At 35.5% G+C, this 22516-nt stretch overlaps 1 protein-coding gene across 1 annotated transcript; it reads right to left on the bottom strand.

Moving 5' to 3' along the window:
* Positions 1 to 34: 34 nt before the first annotated feature.
* On the bottom strand, positions 35 to 14973 carry LOC100892132 (disintegrin and metalloproteinase domain-containing protein 23). The gene is made up of 15 exons (XM_030980368.1): positions 14928 to 14973; positions 14271 to 14342; positions 11870 to 11941; positions 10772 to 10929; positions 9654 to 9738; positions 9064 to 9148; positions 8292 to 8343; positions 7852 to 7951; positions 7072 to 7143; positions 5916 to 5999; positions 5375 to 5455; positions 4830 to 4877; positions 2233 to 2296; positions 1255 to 1327; positions 35 to 152 (listed from the first exon to the last, which is right to left on the bottom strand). The coding sequence occupies exons 3-15, from the start codon at positions 11909 to 11911 to the stop codon at positions 35 to 37; spliced, it is 1062 nt and encodes a 353-aa protein (XP_030836228.1). The 5' UTR covers positions 11912 to 11941; positions 14271 to 14342; positions 14928 to 14973.
* Between the last annotated feature and the right edge of the window lie 7543 nt (positions 14974 to 22516).

Below are 22516 nucleotides of genomic sequence, written 5' to 3' on the forward strand. Positions count from 1 at the left end.
ACCTGTGAGGGATATGAATATATTGTTCAAGAACTTACTTGCATTGGAGATTGTTTGTAGCCCAGCTTGCCAACTCCATGAGAGAACGAGCTTGTAATGACGTCATGTCTACATCAGTGACGTCACACGAGAGAAGCCCGCATTTAGTATCCCTAGAGTGATTAATATTATATATACACTGCATTATAAAATACTAAGGTTTTCAAATGATATCTAGATAATAATATCATAGACACGTATTTCGCGATAATAATCTTTCAAATTATATCAGATACAATGTCATGTGGAATTGTAAAATTGTTAAGACAGAAATTTGCTGAACTATTGCTCCTAATTAGTCACTATAGTGTATCATGATCTGCATTTGAATGAAAAGAGCGTTGATAAAGCGCTCCTTCATCCACGTCAAGTAAAGGAAATAGTTATGAAAATATGAAACACCTTTCGATGGATAAAGAAAAAATAGGATACGGAAAAGTGATTGCATCGCAATGGAATATATCATTGAATGGGTACGATCATTAACCTTTCCACTAGGTGCCGTAGATGGTTTGAAAGGCCCCACATGTGTAATTATTATATCAGATGTAATATTTGTATTAAGCAATGATTTTGCTCGTTCCAATGGTCACTTGTATTTTACTATTGTAGCTTTAATTTTCTAATTTTCGAACTTATCCGTATTAAAATACAGAGGAACACCTTATCAAATAATGGTTGGGTTGTTTCTTTTACCTGATCTCTAAGAAAGCATGTGTGTCCTTGTTAGTAGGAAACCAGGGGACCAACGGCTAAAAGTCCTCTTTGATGAGCTTGATAAGGATTAATGCCTTACCAAAGGGCACTTGCTCTCCGACTTAGTTTCGAACCAGAGATCTTCGGATTTCGAGACAACTGCTCTATACCATTAATCCATCCCGCCTCTGCAAACTACCTAGAAGACTTTCGTTTGTATGGAACGAAAGTGATGAACTCCATATTCTTCCGCTGTTATGATTTATAACTGCTTCTTTCTTTTAAAAATTCTTGGCGTCAATATCAAACGAACTAAATTGGGAACAGAGGCACCGGTTGTGCTAAAGAATGCTGGTATATAATTATTTCTGTCATGCCTCTGAAACACAAATTGCGGAGTTTTATCCGAATTGGTTGAAATCAGAACTAAATCCCTCCTGAAATTGTAAGAATATCTTATTCTTTCAATACTCTAGGATACTAATACATGTTTTAACTTGTTACATAACAATTAATTACCTGTAATTAGGCGTCCTTTCAAGCATTTCTGCCGTAACGTTGGGTAAGCATGTATCCCCAGCTAGCCTGCTACCTGGATAACGGTAAACGTATAGTGTCCATGTATCAATGTTGCACTGATAAAGAATTGGCCAGTTCGGAAACAAGAACATAATTATTACTCGTTTAAAGTGTTTGATTCCTATTACACCTTTAAAATTCAGACCTACTATATTGTGTTACTCAGTACGGGAGCCTATTCACATACATTTTATTTAGGCTCCCCAAATTTTACATTGTTTTACCTTGCCTGTTATATCTACATATTTCGAAATCTTCGTATTAATTTTCCGTACATTATACTTGATTTGAAATCTGTAAAAAAAAAATTCTTGTGTGAAATCTACTCTTATATTATATACGCTTGTATAAATAAAATAAAAAAAGAATATAAACTGTTCTTTATGTAAAATGCTGAATAAATAAACTTCAACTTCAAACTTCAATTCACACAGGTTCCACAAAGCAGTGCTTATTATATCATGTTTAATCATAATCATTTTAATACAAAACGCTTAATCATTTGCGGATCTAGAATTATATGACTGTAGGGGGAAGTCGCATATACAAATCTTTGAAGAAAAAAAAACATGAATCTTGTCATACTGAAATATTATCAAACAAAATAGATGATGGTAATATCACAATTCACAATATTTCTACTAGTTTAGTAATTATCAATACAAAAATGCTACTTCACAAGCATAATAAATAGCATCTTTCAGTTTTACTAAAATTATGTAAGCAGATATTTCTGCATTTATTGACAAAACAAATAGAAATATTCAAATAACAATAAAAGTATATAGCATAATTGATGTACATAAAATATGACAATTGACGAAATACAAAGAAATACATAGATGTGATCGAGGTATAAGTATTGAGGTAAATCAAAGAATCAAAATAATGTTTCATGTAAGGGAAGTCATGACTTACCTTCACCCCATAGATGTGAGCATTGATCTTGCATTGTTTGACAAACTCCAGCATTGCACATCCCCTGGTAAACATAATCATAAAAAAACAATGAATGAAAATAATGTAATTTTGCGCTTCTCGGGGATGGGGTGGTAGTCTCTCTATTTCCCCCTATCCATGATGCATGATGTTTTCCGTCTAAGATAGAGGGTTTAGGTTAAAGGTAATACAAAGTTTTGGTATGGGGTTATGAATTTGGTTGAAATGAACATGTTGGAAGCATAAGTGATCCTACAATATTCAGTGATCGTTGTTGCGGTTGAATTCGAGTCTAAAGTTATGGAATTGTAAATAATTAACTCTTTATGTTGTATAGCTCCCTCTCAAGGTCAAGATATTAATTAAGCTGTAAAACAATGTTTCTCGACTAAAATTGACCGATTAGCTATTCCCGTTTAGAAATTATATATCACAACTACATAGTCTGAGATTTTCATGTTCGCAGCTACCATTATACGGCCGTAGGCGCTATTTAAAATGTTATCAAAATTTACCGGGAGCACCGGTAAATTACTTTAAGGTAAGGGTCAGGGAAGTAGTTTCAAATTAGGTTTTAGGTTAGGTTTAGGCTAATGGCCGGATAGGTAGTAGAGTGTTGGGTTCAGGAATGAACTAAGGGATTCGGTAAGAAATACAAAATAAGGAGATAATATACTCCCTGTGATAAATCAGTAAATGCACTATAAAGAGGTGAAAGAGGAAGTCCACTCTGATCTTAAAGATAAACTCCAGTTCTGGTCATGCGATTGCATTGTGAAAGAAAAGGTGTGGAATGGATCATGAACAGTTGATCATGTAGCATGTAAGTATTGGTGTGCTCTGCAAGGTTCTGGAGTCATCAAAATTATAATACATTTGGCCGAGTCTTGGTAAAGTAACAAGCACTGTACACAGAAAGCTATATATGGGACAACACACATGGTGTCGGGGCTAGTACTACCTTGATTTCGTTGTCTTTCTATGCTCATTTCTCGGCCAGTATACATTTTATTCCAAAACTGTTTGGCACATGTCATTTATTTGTAATCTTGAACATTCAGTTAAGTTTCGTTTGATTCTGTGAGAATTAATTTTTTTTTTTTTTACCAGAACTCAAGTTTATCTTTAAGTTGGTTTTCATAGGAGAAAATGAGAGAAATAAGTCAGTGAAAGTTTTAGCAAAAATCAATTAACAGTAAGAAAGTTATGAAGGTGCGATAAATCAAACATAACTTGGCAACTCTGTGACGTATCATGCGAGGTCTCCTCCAATTTGCCCTTTACTAAAAAAATCTTCAAAACTATATTTTCCCTTAAAACAATTTTGAATTATCATATTCGCTCTAAATATAATTATTAAAAATATGCTACGATACAACCCCTCGTTTATCTCACTTTAATGTCAGAATAGAAGTTACTCTACACCTTTTTAAGTTTCATGTGTCTAAATGGACCCATTCAGAAAGAGAATATAAATGAAAGCATCTAATGTGTATAGCCTTGAGTTGATATTCGTCAAGAATAAAATAGGTAGTTTGATAATGATATGGAAACGTGCAATAGTGAGACTCTAATTCTAATCAGGATAGATGAGTTAATATTTTTTTCTCCCACCATGCTATCTATAGCGTACCAATGTGCTATTAACTTCATATTCACCTATTGTCCAGGTTACTGGTTCTAAACGACAGAGCCTGTACATGAGGTAACACTGCAGAATCATTCAAGCAACGGGCTAGAGTGGAGCAGGGCAAATTCACTGTTTGTGGCTGGTGTGATCACCACACCATTGTTTAGCACAAAATAATGTTTGGAAATGCAACCTTGACAACTTGGCCAGTATGACGACGCACTTCGATACTTAATACTTTCTTAAATTAAAATGCATACTTAAGAAAGAAAGTGAAAATGCAGTGCGTGCTGTTGTGTTTAAAGAGTATGTACATACAAAGTAAATATCGCAGGCTGTCAGTCACGAGAATGTGCAATACACGTACATACCGCAAAAACACATGGACGCGATAACATCTGATACGTAATAGTACCAGCGATGTAGAGAGTGTGAAATTTAAGAAAGAATATGGGTTGGAACTTTGCAAATTCAAAATTTAATGCCTCATTTAATACATATGGGGGGGGGGGGAAGGAAAGTATTCTTAACTTAGAAATGTATTTTCTTTCTTACTCATATTTGTACATGCTTGTACAGAATTTAATTGCAAATTTCCGAATAAGGAATTTTATTATATTTTGTGTTATGTCTTAATAAAGTCAAGGGAGAATACAAATATTGTTAATACTTGCAAGCCTACAACAAAATTGAGAGTGTTTGACGATAAAATGTCATTAAATAAGATTTCTCCGTCAATTCGGCATTGTTTTGTGATATAACAAATTACAACAAAACATCAAATTGCATACTTCCAGAAGTAACTTGATCAAGTTATCGTTTTTTCTAGGCATTTGCTAGCATCTTTATGCTCTTGATAGTTCTATGTATTGTGTTTTACAAGAACTGGACGCAAGACTTTGTTAATTTTATTTTTAGCATTATGACATCAATAAATTATATTTACCTTTTTCTTACAAGGAGCTCCATCATGAAGCACTACGTTTTTAGGGCACTTGAGGTAGAAAAATAAAAAAGATGAAACGAATACAGTGAATATGTATGGGTTTTATTTCTCTTACATGTAAAACCATTGTGAAAGCATACCTAAAGGTGTGTTTTGTCTTAAAAATCACTTTGAACTATTGTTTGCACAAAAAAAAATCTTTAGGAAATAACCGCCTCGAATGAAAGTTATAATAACATGCTGGCAAAAAAAGTATGGATATCACTTCAAATACCGTTCCATCTGTATTTATAATAATTTATGCCAAACAGCTGAAGACTGCGCTGGAAACAGCCAGAGAACAATCTTTGTGTCAAATGATTTTCCCTTTTTTTTTTGCATAACAATTGATTGAGAATATGAATATTCATCTTCAAAGGAGTAATATCTGGCGTTTAAAATACTGGATGATGAAATGAGAATCAATAAACACTAATGAATCCGAATGAAAGTTACAATTTGACAAATCAAGGCAAATAATCAATTAAGAAGCTAAACCGCCTTACGTTTCCGAATGTACCCGAGCAATACTCTGGAATGTCGCATGATCCTTGGCGTTCTCTACAGATGGAACCAGCCATTAATAACTAAAAATATGAAGAGAAAATGAATAGATATACCAAGACTTGATTAAAAAATACAAATTTCTAGATTCATTGCGACTACAAGGGACAACCCTCTATGGAACTACGAAAATTTTGGAACAAGACAAGTAGATTAATGTTTATCTGCAGGTATACATAACACCATGTGAGTTGAACTGGCATTTTACAAAACACACTGGAAAAGAAATTTAAAATATCATATAGACGCTTTGGGTTTGATTATTAAGACAAAACAGTATTGACGGTTTGATTTGATGTTTTTTTTTTTACCTAACTGCTAGGAAAGCATGTGCATGTTTACAAGTAAGCAATGAGGGGAACGAGGGACTTGGTAATGAGGATTAATGCTTTACCAAAGGGCTCTAGCGCATCCATTTGGTCTCCAACGTTTCTATCATCACTACTGCCTGAATTTCAAAACTGGACTTTAAAAAATTCTTACCTTACATTGTCTATTGCAACAGCTTCCTCCTGCACACTCAGCGCCTTCTATTAGAACACAAGCTTGACAGCAGGACAAACATGCCTTAAAAAAACAGATAAAAGGATTTATGTAAAAACACTTTTCACTACATTTCCAATATACACACTTCACGCTATATCTGCCATAAAGACTACAAAACTATGTCCTAAACTACTATTTGATAATTTTGAAAGAAAGTACGGTTCAAGAAATACAATCGCTAGTTAGTGAAAATGTTCAATACCTTCAAGAAATGTCTTCCTCTTTAAAGGTATTACAAAGTTTTGGTATGGGGTCATGAATTTGGTTCAAATGAACTTATTGGAAGCATATGCGATTTTACAATATTCAATGATCGTTGTCGCGTTTGAAATCGAGTCTAAAGTGATGAAATTGTAGATAATAAAATCTTTATGTTGTAAAGCGCCCTCTCAAGACTGATATTACTTTAGCTCTAAAACAATGTTTCTTGACTAAAGGATCGACCGATTTGTTATTACCGTTAGAAAATTATATATCAGAACTACATATTATGAGATTTTCATGGTCGCAGCTACCATGGAATGGCCTTAGGCGCTTTTTGAAATATTTGAAATTTACCGGGAGCACCGGTAAATCTTTGATTATTCAATTTCTCGAAAGCAAAAGGGTTTTAGGGGCTGAATTTTCTAGTGCTTATAATACGTCCACAGGGGCATCCAAATATATCAAAATTGTAAAGAATTACTCTCAATCCAATTTTCGAAATTTCCCAAAACTTTGCATTACCTTTAATCTCTTCTTATATTGCTGTTGTGTTGTTCTAACAATCTTAAACAAATTTAAGCACATTTCAATGGACAATATTCTTTTTGATACCGTTATCTTTTTAAAACAAGCTCACCATCCTACATATTAGATCACAAATACTTTTAAAAGATCAACCCAGGAAACTTTTAATACACATTTGACTATATGGTGAAATGTGCAAATATGACAATGACGTATTTAGTAATCCGATATGATTTCTATAGGCAATACAATAGGTACTGAAATTACCATCAATTTATTAACAGATTATCGTAAAATCTCCAATTTAACAGTTTTCATTTTAAAGGCAAATGAAATGAACTTATTTATAGTTATATTTTCTTACCGTATAATTTCCACAGTCACATTCTTCTCCAGTTTCGACTATTCCATTGCCGCACAGGGGTGCTTCTATCAGCTCTCGAAATCAAGGTAAGAAAATCGTGTTAGTCCCGTATTCAAATGTTAGATCATTTGACTAAAAACCCCGACTCATTTCACTCGCGAGGATATAAGCAACTTGAAGAAAAAAATTATGTTTCATATCTTTCCCAGCACAAAATGGTATCGGGAGAGAATGAGGCATGAATATTCTCTCTCAATAAATCTTGCAACTCTTCTTATCTATACTATGGTATCCGTGGAAGAAATTGCAGAGGATACTTGCCATATCCTTGATTTCGGTATGTAACTCTCCAAACTTTATTAATATCAAGAACACTCTAGGTTTGATCGTGTGAATAGCTACATTTGAACTACGCCACCTTGCGACAAATTTTCGAAGAATAAACCTCTTGTCGGCAAACAGGTAGTTCGGGACACATCTGATGAGACGATGATAGTAGGTAGGCCTACCATGAATGAAGAAAAAACAAAACCTTTTCTTCCCCTTGCATAATATTTCCCCTTTCCATCTCCCCCTCTCTGTCTATTTGATTTGTTCTCTCTCTCTCTCTCTCTCTCTCTCTCTTTCTCTTTCTCTCGCTCTCTGTATATCTGTATCTCTCTCTCTCTCGCTCTCTCTCTCTCTCTCGCTCTCTCTCTCTCTCTCTCTCGCTCTCTCTCTCTCTCCCTCCTTCATAATTATCTTTCCTCTTCTCTTTCCCTCTCTTGTCTTTTCTCTTACCTCGATATTTCTTGGTGGAGTGTCAAGACACCAAAATTTCCCTCTATTATAGGCAGCTTGGAATGTTTGATCACTACAGTCAGAGAACCCGGGATTTCCACTAAAATAAAATGATATGGAATGATTGGGGCATTAATTTTCGTGAAGCATCATCGATGTTAGTGTTGAATATTTATATTGTAAATGAAGAATTTGTGTATTATTATATAGTACGCTCAAGTTTTATAAGGAACCAAATTTTTTTGAAGAAAGATGACCGGCTCTATACCTCCATAATCATGCTTATCTAAGATGTAACCTCATTTGATACTTCGACTTAAACCATGTATATCAATGGTGTGTATTACCTTTTAATCTATTCATCATTTTTTTAAAAACTCTAAATTCGTTTATTCCAGTTACATGTACGTTCAAACTCTTTTATGTATGTATTTTCTTACCTAATTGTAGACACGTTCATGAGACAACTATGGTTTTCACACTGACAGGCATCTAGACAAAAAAATAAACAAAACTTTGAACAACTTTGATTTCTCTTTTGAAATATGTTACAGGTTAGTTGCAGTCACATGCTCTTTATAGTATTAGTAGTAAGTAGTAGAAGTAGTAGTAGTAGTAGTAGTAGTAGAAGTAGTAGTAGTAGTAGTAGTAGTAGTAGTAGTAGAAGCAGTAGTAGTAGTAGTAGTAGTAGAAGTAGTAGTAGTATACTAAGTAGTAGTAGTAGTATTAGTAGTAGTAGTAGTAGTAGTAGTCGTCGCCGTCGTCGTAGTAGTAGTAGTAGTGGTAGTAGTAGTGGTATAGTAGTAGTAGAAGTAGTAGTAGAAGTAATAGTAGTAGTAGTAGTAGTAGAAGTAGCAGTAGTGGCATAAGTAGTATTAGTAGCAGTAGTAGTTGTAGTAGTAGTAGTAGTAGTAGTAGTAGTAGTAGTAGTAGTAGTAGTAGTAGTTGCAGCAGCAGCAGCAGCAGCAGCAGTAGTAGTAGTAGTAGTAGTAGTAGTAGTAGTAGTAGTTGCAGCAGCAGCAGCAGCAGCAGCAGCAGCAGTAGTAGTAGTAGTAGTAGTAGTAGTAGTAGTAGTAGTAGTAGTAGTAGTAGTAGTAGTAGGATGATGTTGTTTTTTGTAATACGTTTAAACTTGCTTTGATTTTAATCAATCCCGGGGAGGGGTATCAAATCGAAAGTGCATACAGAACTCTCCTTTTTACCAATCCTCACCTGTTTCTTCTAATAGTCCTAGGCTTGTTGCTATTCCTCTTGATATCAAAGTTGCGATCCTCGATGGCTTTTTAATATCTGAAACCTGTCACGTACAGGGAAAAAAGGGGAATATATAGTGAAAGAAAGTGATTATAAGTCATTCTATTTTGGTCTGTACATCTTTGTCAACAGACGCAGAGTCGACAGCCATTTTCTCTTGGGCGGATCTTTTTCCGCCAGCATATAGAAATACTCACAAAATTCATAACGAAGGCTAACAATCTGTTTCATTGCAATTCATTGTAATATCCCTTTCTCATTACTCTTACTCTCAGCCTTTTCGTGCATAAGTATCGATCTTTACTACATGATAATTGCAACGGATCTTACCATCGCCGTTAGGAGAGGAAATGAGGAACAACACCGACTTGCATTACAAAAAAAAAAAACTGTTTAATTCTGCAAGAAATTGATTCCATGTCAACGCTTTCCCGTTCATTTCTGCAAAGGAATAATCAACGTACCCAATCCTTAAGATAGAAATTTAAGAACACATACTTTTAAAAGAAGTAGGACATTTTATACTTTTGGACTAGGAGAGCGCTTACCCAAATAACACCGGCTGCCGGCGGATTGCGGTGGCAAATTGAATCAAAACTTGTCATTGATTTTGCCATATCGGATGAATTAAACCTGTTGATAAAATAGAGAAAGAGAGGAGAGACAGACAGAGAAAGATACAAACGAAGAGACAGTGAGAAGAGGGAGAGAGAGAGAGAGAGAGAGAGGGGGGGGGGAGAGGAGAAAGAAGGAAAAATAAGACAAATAGAAAGAGAAATCAATAGAGAGAGAGAGAGGAAGGAGCCAGGAATGGAAAAGGCAAAAAGAATAAGAGAAAAGAGAGACGCACCAAAATATCAATAGAAATAAATAATAGTTATAGCGGTACATATAGAATATTCCTGTACACAGTAAAAGCATTTTATATTGACATCCTTTCCAATTTTCTGAGGATGGCAACAACGTTTTATAATTATGAAAGTATTATTAGTTTCTAGAAAGAAAAAAAGGAAATTATATCACTCGAGCTATTACTAAATATTTTGTCAATTATATTGAACCGCATAGTCGTGGTTTTAAACCAAAAGGAAACAGAAACTTTATATCACAGGCCTCATTTAAAATTGTATGAAAACGCTTTCGAAACTCATGTATACGTTTATAGGTATAATTAGAATTATTGACGTATACATATTGTTTTGATATCTTGATCAATATTTGCACCTGCAAAACTAATCGAATGCTAATTATACACTTCACTGGTTATTCTTTCAAGGTAATCATTCGGTTCGGTTGTAATTTATTGTATGCTTTATTTTTTCAAGCTGTATAATTGATGAGTAAATTCACAGGGTATAGAAATCTTTAATTATGGTATTGCTATAAGAATGCATCACGCTAAATCGTTTACCGCGTGGTTTTTAATGGAATGGGAGGGGCGGGAGGGCGGAATGCAATGTTCCTGTGTGTTTTCAAAGAGAAAATATATCTCATTCTATCTGCTAGATATCTGATAAGAGGCAGACCAAGAGCAAATGCTACAACCCGACCTGCTTTCAAATAATATATAATATAATAATAGATCCATCTGTTGCATTAGAAATCAATACACATTAAATTGCTATTTGAGAGCCGTTTGCAAATATGACTGATAATGTTCACTTACACAAGTAAAAAGGCAATATCATGATATTTTGGTAGGGAAGTGCCGTAGTCGCGGAACCTTTCTAGAAGATGATGCGGAGATGAAACATTCATGTGCTCTTTCGAGGTCCATGTTTCCATGGTAACTGATAGAACCCTGATATTAAGCTGCCTGAATGTCTGGAAGACACGACAAAGAACATCAATCGTTATTTGTTATTGGATTTTTTAGTAAGCAAGACGTGGTTCGGTTGGATTTATTATCTAAAAGCCACGGAAGCGAGGGGCAGAAATCTCTCAAATGAATATTCCTTGCCCATGTTTGTCTTGAAGAGACTAGAAAAAGGCAAAGAACAGAGTCTTTGAAAATCAAAATATGCGTAGGGTGAAGTAAAAATAGGAAAACTTTTACCTGACGTTCATGATATATTTATTTGCCTGGTTTAGGGCCTGAACATTTCATTCCAATCATTAAACATCATTTAGCAGATTTAATTTGATAACATGACTGTTTGAACAAACGGTTCTGGTGCTCACTTAAGATTAGTTTGGTGAAATTATTACTATTACCAATTGATGAACTTGATAGTAATGTTGTTAATGACGATGATGAAGATTATGATGATGATGATAATAATGACAAAAAGAATAACAATAATGATACTTATAATAATGATGATAATTATAATAATAATGATACAAATAATAATGATAATTATACTAATAGTGATAACAGTACAATACATTACTGATACCTGTAAAACTTATCGTCTTTGCATACATTTTACTTTATATACATGTGTGTTAGATTTGATGCATGGCATGTTTATGTTTGTTTGGGTTTTTTCCAACTCAAACTTGCCTTTTTTAATGAATTTATATCTATGTCTGTTCATGTATACAGCTATCATGTAAATATCACAAATTTCCATCGCTAAAAGTATGGACAATAAAGATGATGAACCCGTCTTTGTTTTAATCATTCATAGACCGCTACAGATCAGTGCAAATTATATCTAATTAGCTCGTAGCAAATGTGATTTATTCCGGGATGATATAAAGGATGATCTGATTCAAAGGAGAGATAGAGAGAAACAAAAACGAAATTCGATGTAGATACCTGATCCACCTCCTTGGTGAGATTAACTGCAAACCTTTGCATTGTTTCGTCTTCAAGACTAAAAGGCGCGTGCTATAAAAGAGGACACATAAATTATTGATGAAAGGAAAGCACGACATAATCATATTTGTTATTTTGTCCTCCGTCCTCCCCCCCCCGCCCCCCCCCCCACTTCTCTCTCTTTCTCTTTCCCTCTCTTTCTCCACCTTTCGCTCGCTCTCTCCCTCTCATCTTCCCTTATTGTATACTCTTTTCTCCCATATCTAACCATTCATCTCTTTCGATCTCTCTACTCTCTACCACATCCATCCCCTCCCAACCCCCTCCCTCTCCCTCTTCCCCCCCCCCCCCTCTCTCTCTCTATTTCTCACGTATATTTCCAATCTATCGTCATTAGCAGGAAAGGCTATGTAACGAACTGTAAATTAAATTGGGTACACGGACAGAATTTGAATACTTTCTAAAATAGTATTTTATTCAACCGTGCACATTCAATACATGTATATCTTTCTCGTACAACTGCCTTTCTATCTCAAATCTATCTTTGATTACAACAGCAAAATGCATCAAAAATCTCAAAGTATAGTATGATGATGTCCATAAATATAGTTTTAAATGCATGAAAACTATTGCAAGATAAAAAGATAAGGTGGGATTTGGTGCAAATTAAATAAATGAAACATTTCATGCAATATCTATGACGCGGTTAACAAATTATGATCAAAGTGGCAGATGAATTTTGACGTTCGTATAGTGTATATTAATAAAAAAACCCTACCAGTCCTCAACTCTGTCTCAAACCAGGTCAAACTATTCCTGCTAGGTTTAAAGATAAAGTTGAATTCTGGTCATGCGATTGCATGGTGAAAGAAGATTGATCTTCTAGCATATAAGTATTGGTGTGTGCTGCAAGGTTCTGGAATCATCAAAATGATAAAATATTTGGCAAAGTCTTGGTAAAAGTAACAAGTACTGTACACAGAAAGATTAATATAGGAATACACTAACATGTGGCATAAAAATGTGGTCCTCATTTTTAAGCAGTTACATGTCATATTTAGAATATGAAGGCATTTGAAGAGCCATGCTTTTCAGGGAACATTTTTTCTCTGATGTTCCACACTTGCATAATACCGATGAAAACGCTCACTTACTATTTTCACCTCTTCCCAGAACTCGACCTTCTCTTTAAATGAGGAGACCCTTTCTCACTTAGACACGTACGTCACTTCTGGCTTATTTTATATTCATCTCATATTTCATGCCTGGCATCTATTTCTGAGACCCTGAAACCTCCTGGGCCCGATTTCCCAGTTTCTGAGATGTATTTGCATTCTATGACATTTTCCTCTTAAGAAGACCCTGTCAAAAATTGTAAATACTTGATAAATCACCCCATCACCTTGCTATTCCCCCAGATTTGTAATATTGAATACATCGTTCAACTTCATTACGACTAGTGTACCGGTCGAGTGAAGGTGCTTTCTCCCGTCTATGCCGAGTAGAGTACAGAGATGTTAGCTCCTCCTATATAGCAAGATTGTAAACCTTTCCATAAATCAACTTATTCCAATAGCGACATTACAGTGGCGTATTATGTATTCCCGACATGATTTCTATTGGGTATACGATAGGGTTTTGTTTAATTGTACACTGTAGACAATTGTTAGTGAGATATCGAATCCAGAATTTGGCAGCTAAAATAATTGTTTATTAGCATTAACATTTTTTTTTTACTGATGAGCAAAATCCAAGAGGAAATTTGTTGCTCAATTATTACAAAAACACATAACATGCATAAGACGGAATTTGATTAATTTGATTATAATTTTATCTTATATATTTGCTGTTGTACAATTCTAAACAAAACTAGAAATTAACTACAAATACTAAAAAGATACTCTAAGATACGAATAGCTAACCTAAATCTGAAGTTCTAGTAACAGCACTGCTTGTCTATCGAGGGGTTCATACCGTTTAGTTTTGCAATTTCAATAACCAGTCAAGGAGAGGGCCGCTTTTGAAGGACAATGCATGTCCCTCGTTTATAACAAGATACGTTCCGTATTACTTCAAAAGGACTGTTGAGCTGCGCTGATCGCTCTTCCGCTGATTAGAAACTCTATGCAGAGACTTCATATCTTTTAATTTCTTGTTTTAGAAAATGCTCTAACCATTATCTTATTCCTGACAATTAGGACCCCAGTCTGCGATGTTTGTTGTTTTCGTTGAGGTAAATGTGGCTTGACAGCTTTAGTATGATTTTCATTAAATAAAAACAAATCAATTCTGACAGGTCTCGTTAGCAGTGGACATTATATTGCCCTCCAATTTAACTCCGACTGATAATAAAATACTATACCACTTGAACATTTCTTCAAAATGGACAAGTGTTACTTACAAAGGTTTCGTCGAAAACTAAGGCAGCTTTGATGTATTGTTGGGGCAGTTCAATTCTCTCCGCTCGCTTTCTCTATCATAATAATAGAAATTACAAGGAAAACATAAACAAATTTTTTAATTTCATATATTTTGCTGGTCCAAAGAACACGATGTTTTAGGGGATTCTAATTTACTATATTATCAACAAAAGATTAAATGAATTAACAACCCCTTCACATCACGCACACACACACGCACACACGCACAAACAAAATTAAAACCAAGGGAAACGAGAGTACAATGAGCTATTCCTTTAAGTGAGCAAGTATTTAACAAGTTAAACACCATCAAAATGCTCTTAAACTCTCATAAAATGCATATATGTTTATTCAACTTAAAAGATATATATGCATGGGTAACCTGTTTGTCTCTGGCAGTATTCAAGTGATTTTCTCCAACCCCTAGATAGCATTTATCTTGTTCCCTTCCTTTCCCTTCCTCGTCCCAGACCATCTCATTTGCGTTAATATGCATGGCCTGTCTGTCTTGATTTATGTGCTACATAGGTAGCGGGTAAATTATCCTCCCTGCTTGTTTTTCTCACTAAAATAGATTTAAAGGGAACCCAGCAGAGTGTTAATATCAAAGTTGATCATGAAGTTTTATGAGGACTCACCCTTATCTTTGATGTCCGGTGCCACGCTGGTTTGTCACGATCTCGGAAGTCTGAAAAGAATGACAAAATAACATTATTCACTTTTTCTTGATTATTTTGTTGATAATTCCACTCTAAATCAAGAGAGAAAATGACTATATTTGCACAAACAAGAAAGAAACATATTACAATAAGCCTATGCATAATGTAACAAGATTAATGGACCTTGCAAATGATTGCCCATGACATTGAAACGAAGCCATGCCGCACTGTGTATGATACCCCTTTCCCCATGGTAGGCATTTTTCAAACCATATTTTGGATATCGGGATTAAAAATTAAGGGCAAAGCAAAAAGAATCCGATGTGCATGTTTCTTCACTCTTCATGTGTATTACTCGAGGCGAGAAATCATTCAGAATTTGAAATTTATGTTGCCACAAAATAATAACCTTTAAATTATGTCGCCTTTTCTACCTTGAGGCCGCCATTGACTTAAATGAACTAGCTCATGGTGGCAATCCCTTACGTTCACAAATTCTGTTGATCGTAAATTTTTTAATTTCCCATGTGTATATTTTCATCATGTGTTTAAAAGTACATGTAATTTGTTAATGTCTGAAAATCTTGTTATATATATATTTTGTAATATTAAGTTATCTCGTATTACGTAATTGAACGCAGCAATGAAATTCAATTAATGAACAGTTATCTCCTACATCCCCTTTCCACTATCATCTGGAAGAAGACAATACCTGATATAACAGTAAGAAACCACAACAATTACAGATGTTTGTTCCTCCCGCCCCCCCCCCCCTAGTCGCATCTGTTTGTAGCTTCCTATATTAGCATCTTCTTCTCTGAACAGTAAGGCGTTTTAAAAACAGCTGGTTTGGGTTATCATTGCTAAAGAACAAGGAGAACTTTTTCCCCCTTTTACATCGAACACTCTTTTGTATACAGAAATCAGTTTAAGTTTTGCTCGAGGCGCGGCTCACACATGCATTTTGGCACACTAATACAAGGTCCCTCCACTCCAAAATACTGTATAGAAAAAGTAGGGGGACAAGAAGATAAAGAAGTAGACTACAAAAGACAAAGATAAAGATCAAGAAGAAGAAGGAAGAAGAAGGAAGAAGAAGAAGAAGAAGAAGAAGAAGAAGAAGTAGAAGAAAAATAGGAAGCGGAAGAAGACAAAGAAGAAAAGAGGAATGAAGAGGAAAGACAGGGAAAAAAAGAGTAAAAAACGTTGAGGTAGAGAATGACGACGGAGATGACGAAAAAGAAGAGAAACAGCAAAAATGAAAATTGTGTTCTTTCTTTTTTTTTCTTCGCAGAAAAAAAAAGAAGAAAACACACACATCACCTATAGAACGATTTTGTTTTTCATCAATATAGAATAGGCCAACATTTGATCTGGATGAGACATTGAACGATTTTGTAGGAATAATATCAATAATGTTGTAAGAACTTCATGAAACAAAATCTCGAATATTCTGATATCGTTTACCATTAGAAAGCAAGCGGCGCCATCGCCTCTGCCACACACACTCATAGCGCACCATTAAAGTTATCCTCAATACATCATACACTCTTCTTTCCGTCTCCAATTGCAGCGTTTTTACAATTCAGTGTGCGATTCGGATGGGTTTTTTGACGTATTGGATATGACTTGGGAGCGTTTTCACATCATCCTTCTTCGCACTTTACTCAATATAATTATACGGCAGGTCGAAGGCACTTTCACATAACCAATGTTCTTTCAGTAAAATTGTGGTGCTTACCCTCTTTTCTGCTCCCATCTCTACGCGTATGTGGACATGTCTGAAATTCGTCCAAGTTCAAACGGGGGCATGCACCTATCACCATATGATCGCTTTTGCTCTCAGGGGAAAATATTATCAGTGTTAACAACCCTTTTGATTTTGCCTGATTTTTCCAAAGGTATACTAACGGTGCCAGAAATGAATTGGTTCTCTCAAATATGACCAAAAGCGAAAGAGAAATGTTCGATCACTGTCAACAAATATTTTTTTACGGCTTATTAGGGATTATGGAATATGGGTTAAGAAGGCTATTTTTAACATGCAATGGATCTTTAAATCACGTTTCCTTAATCGTATTTCGCTGCTCACATGATATCCATGAACCGACGGTGCATTGTATGGGGACTGCGAAATTTCATCTCAGTTCGCAAAATAAAAAAGATAGAAAGAAAAAGACAAACAAAATTCTGTGAGGATTTTGTAACGACCTACAGCTATCATTGTGGATAAATTGTATAATTGTTATGAAGACGGGGACGAATGATACTAACATTATTTTTGTTCTTCATAATTGGTTGTCGAAAGTGAAAAAATTGAACACGGTGATTTTTTTTTATTCAATCATTACATGCTTTTTTAAAAATTATTTGAATCTTACTGTTGGCCTAGAGGGGGAATATCATCCATCTCACACTGAATAAATATACTGGATACTCATCGCCAACAATCTTCGCCTCAGTATAATCTTTAAGGAGTAGACAGCAAGAAACTGAAGAAAGCAGAGCATGCAGCTTGCTCAAGGCAGCCGCGTATTACTACTAGGTTGTTTACAGGTATTACTCGTAGGTAGTTTAATATCATCTACAACGATTGTTATTTTCATATTAACCAGAGCTGGAGTCAATCAGTTATATGATGACAGTTAACCTGCAACGTTGTAACAAGAATTGCAATAGCTATACACATTGTATTCCGTCTCATAATGCGAACATTACATCGCAAAGCAAGCCATAACATAACACATCCTATCTGTACGCCTGAGTTTAATATACCCTTCCATTTTCCCTACGCCTACTTGTCTAGATTACTTCTCCCCAATTAACCTTCAATCAAGGGCACTACTAACTCTCTTAATTAGTTGTAATGCCCTGTTGCTCCCAATTTGCGCTACTCAACTAATTTATCATGTTTAAACCCGACAAGCGTCGTACCATATATATACATGTAAAGTCTGACAACGCATGCATGCAGCTACGTTCACTGGTGTATTAAAAGGATGAGTAAAAGGTGGGGCAATTTGCCCAACGTGACACCATTCAGACGAAGAAAAAAAAAACGCAGCCTCTAAAGTTGTACGCAAGTTAAAGGAATTAAAGTCAAGATATGAACTTAATCTAGACAAATTTTTCAACAAACTTTCTCAAAATAAGTCATTTTGGGCGTTGCCTCCCCCTTCACGAAAGACAGAGCCCTCCTAACTTAAAGTACATGGATCACAGAAAGTTGAATTGCTTTGCCAACCCCCTCCCCCTCCCCTCCTGCTTCTGAGGTCTGGATACTCGACTGGTCATACGGATGTTCACGAATCTCCTTGCTCCTTAACGAACTCCACTCCGATTCGTTATCTCCTTCTCATTCGGTCTGCGATTAAAGGTCAACGGTCAACCGATTAATATTAACATTAGGTCATCATTGCTATCAAAATGGCCCCATACAAAGCAGTTGCCATATTCCATCAGCCTTGTGCATTACAATTTTTCAATGTTGATTATCTTACTCCAGTTGTGAGGGGCTTGTTGCCATCTGTCCATGATCACTTTAACAGGGGATGAGTGTAAATAGGCGGGCACGTCCACATTGTCATTTATTCAAAAGGTATTATTTAACATTTTTTTTATGAAAAGGCTTTGAATTTTGAATGCTTAAAAATGCAGTAAGGAACGTAAGGTTGTTTTGTTGTTGTTGTTGTTGTTGTTGTTGTTGTAATATTGTCGTTTCACTTGTCTTGTAATTTATAACGTGATTTAAACGTACATTTTTGCGATATTGTATAAAACATATAGGCCTGCATGATTAAACATATAAAAAAACAGCTACTCTAATAACGTGCAGCAGTAACATATTTGGAGGCGATAACATTTTATGTATGATTTTGTTTTCCTCTATCGCCTCAGTTTACACATCATGATAAGTTTCCTCTAAATGGCATGTTGTATTCATAATGGTCCTCAAAATCAAATCAAAGTTTAGGTATCGGTAAGCATACTAACATCATGATACATTGATTAACAACAATTTCCTTTTAAACAGTTTATTTCACCAACATAATTTTTGTTAACACGTCTACCCTAGATGGGTATTGATATGCGGTTTCTGTTTTTTGTTTAAATTTTTAATATAGGCTATTTCTGATCTGTTTTAGAAAAGTTATTTGAGTTTATTTATGACGGTCACAGGTTGTGTCGTACCCCGTTTAAGGCCCACTGGGGTGAACAAGACAACGTCACACCTGGTACTCCTATTAAAGATTACCAATCAAGCGTCAAAACATGCTGTACTTTATTTAGATTCCATAAGACAAACTTACTGGTGATTTATTCACAATGTGACGTGTCTATCGAAGGAAGTGATAAAGTTAACATGTTCCTGGTCTAGCTATATTGATTTTGTACGACTAACGCTCAGACGACACAAATTGTTCCGCAGTAAATTTCATACACCAACAGAGGTTAATGACTTAAGACCTGGGCCAAACATTATAAACCTAAACCTAAGACTAACCATATACCCTTATACCCCAAAATCGAAAACTGAACCCTAATCCTATAATTTTGAAAAAATAAAGCCTGGAGTAAGTGTCGTTGGTGCAAATATCAGATACCCGATCAAGCTATGACAGGCAATATTTTAACATGGTTAAGGGAATGGGAATCTTTGCCTCAGATTCTAAACAAAATCCTGGATTTAGCTCATGCTGAAATCATCATTATAAACCTTTGGATCAGTCAGGAATCTCATGACTTTTACAAGCCGATCGCCTGTCTGATTATCAAGATATTATGATTGGAAATCGGAATTTCAAAAACCGTTTTCCCAACGGTTCTTATAACACTTAAGTATATCGGGGAAATGAGTATGGCAAAAGCGGTCACTGAAAGATTTTTTTTACTTTTTTGAGGCACTCTGAGGCGCGATTTTTAGGGCTTCATATTCAAAGACACTGATAACACGTAGGGACATGCATCTCAGATTTATAATTTTTTTAGCGATGCATCTTATCCTCCAAAAGGCACAGTGATATGGGACAAGATCTGAATTATTGAAAGAAATTTTGAGTGACATCTACGGTAGATATGAATCTATATTGACAAATAATAGACTTCACAAAATTGGAGTTAAGACCCTACTGATTAAGCTTTGTATGTATATCTTTCTTCATAAACGAAACAAAGAGTAGTTTTGAGTTAATCAAAGAATGTTCGAAAGCAGTGCCCGCGGAGCCGGCATGGGAGGGGGGAAGGGCGGGGGGGGGGTAGTGCCTGATTTCCAAATGTTTCAATAATTATGATCAAGAAAAGGGCAAACCTGAGGCAAAACGTACCCATCCCACGTGAACAAATGCCTGTCTCTGAATATAACATACCTCTCCCCTTTTACCGCTGATGTGGCCTTAAATGTAAACCCATTCATGAAATAAAAATATGCTTTGACTTTGATTATATATACTTTGAAAATAAGTCTAGTGAGAGGTAAAATAATACACAAAGATTAAATAACGAAATGAACGCCTTTTAAAGACACAAAAAGCGTTGATATATAGAAAGCAACATGGCATTCGTCCATGATCGTTGGAAAACAGGTATTCGTTAGAAAGGAGAGTTCAGTTAGGTTTCTTAATTGACAATTTATACCCCCCCCCTTTTGCCCCAAGAATTTCCCTTTTTGGCGATGCCCACATTCGAAAAACAATTCACCAGGCCTGCCCGAGAATTATTTTCTCTTTGGGATCATTATAGGCTAACAAAGATGTTTGCTTCTTTCGATTTGATTAATGGAGTAATGATGGGGGATGTCTCCTCGCCACCACTGGTATAAGTAACCTAGCATTTCATCTGACCGTCTTTGCAAGGGCGGATCAAGGATACTGTTAAGAAAAGGAGGTGGGGGCGAAATCCTCCCCGAATAATTATGTGACAAGCGAGCAATCCTAGGAAGAATAATATTAATCACATTTCATGTGCATTTTAGGTCTAAACGTTGTAAAAGTGTGGTACAAAAATGCAATAAGGGGCATCATTTTTTTTAGGACTTAAGAAAAACCAGAAGATTTAAGAGGAGCCACTAGCCAGTCATGTCCCCACTGCCTCCCCCTTCACTCCGCCAATGCTCTTGGTATAGGTCGTTTCGATTGAAGCATGTTGGTGAGTAGAAGGCGAAACTATAAACAAGTTGTAGCACCATCTGAGCAAATAGACAAACCAAACTTATATCAGGAAGAGTAAATATCATAATGGCGCTGCCCTGGGAGTAAGGTTCGTTCGATCGTTACTCGCCGAGTTGCTTCCTAATCTCCGTCCCCAGTAATCTTCATGAAGTATCTTCATCTCAGATTGACAGTGCCTCATAGTATGGTTTGATCGTTCCTCTCAGAGTTGCTTTCTAATCTCCGTCCCCAGTAATCTCCAGCCGAGAATGACAGTGCTTCATCGTCCATACATTAATCATCAAATCATTTCTAACATTGATATGCTCTAAGCAATGCAAATCAAGTTTAATATAATGTAACTATATTTTAGATTTCCTTTGCCAAATATACACTTACCTCCATAAAAAGGTAAATCCTTACGACCTGCATTACATTTAATTATTTTGAATTCGTGATCTCATGATTTGTCTATTGAATCTTCTTGGTATAAGATATCGGGAGCGCCAGGAATGTCAAGTCTGACAGATATGAGCGATATACAAGAACCCGAAATTATTATTATTATTATTATCATCAAATATATATAACATGTGTGTATTTTTATGTATATTCATGTATTATACCATCATCTAATGAAGGAAAGCACTCTAAAGAAACTCAATTTCTGTTGGTAATCCACAGGCATTATTTGATGATTTCTTTTCTTCTGGTATTTTATTCATTATTGTAGAGGTGTTGTGGTCGAGTGGATACGTCGCCGGACTGTCGATCACAAGGTCCGCGGTTCGAGTCCCGCCGCCGCACTAATGTCCTTTGGCAAGATATTGATCTACATTTGCCACACTCCACCCAGGTGAAGTAAATGGGTACCCGGTAGGAATTTATTCCTTGAAATGCTAGAGCGCTATAATGGCAGCACAGCTAAAGCCGGGGTAATAATAATATCCAATATGTCATGCGCAGTTGAGTATATACATATAGAAACTGCGCATTATAAATTTACAATTATTATTATTATTATTACATGTACTTCGTTTTCTTGTATACTTTGTTATTTTTATACTCCTTTATGTTCCTGGAAAAAAATAGAATAAAATAAATAAATGAAATGAGTAAAGTGATTGCCGGTTAGTAAATGCACGAGAAACTACTTTTTGAGTTCATTATGAAAACGCACAGGAGACACAAAATTGCCATATTCATCAAACTTAATACCATTATGAAATAAAAGTTCTTTGTGTTTGGTGATTAGTTTTGCACTTCATAACAAATTGTAGTGATTTCTAAGCACAAGCGAAATGAAGTTGAGTTGTACAGCTCATACATTAATGTATTACACTCATAATAGTATCTAAAAGAAATTATCCCTTGCAGTAGCAATGAGTTTATATGTCGCATTAATCTTGTTTGTATAGATAT

The sequence above is a fragment of the Strongylocentrotus purpuratus genome, unplaced genomic scaffold (assembly GCF_000002235.5).
Source record: "Strongylocentrotus purpuratus isolate Spur 01 unplaced genomic scaffold, Spur_5.0 spur5_contig_819, whole genome shotgun sequence".
Lineage (NCBI taxonomy): Eukaryota > Metazoa > Echinodermata > Echinoidea > Camarodonta > Strongylocentrotidae > Strongylocentrotus > Strongylocentrotus purpuratus.

What these genes read in the sequence shown, in the direction of transcription:
- LOC100892132 (XM_030980368.1), bottom strand. Translation starts at nt 11,911, where the DNA reads ATGCAAAGGTTTGCAGTTAATCTCACCAAGGAGGTGGATCAG. An exon ending in AGGACTATTAGAAGAAACAG is followed by an intron (nt 8,344 to 9,063) that starts GTGAGGATTGGT and finishes TTTTTTGTCTAG; the next exon opens with ATGCCTGTCAGTGTGAAAAC. An exon ending in GCTCGGGTACATTCGGAAAC is followed by an intron (nt 4,878 to 5,374) that starts GTAAGGCGGTTT and finishes TTCTACCTCAAG; the next exon opens with TGCCCTAAAAACGTAGTGCT.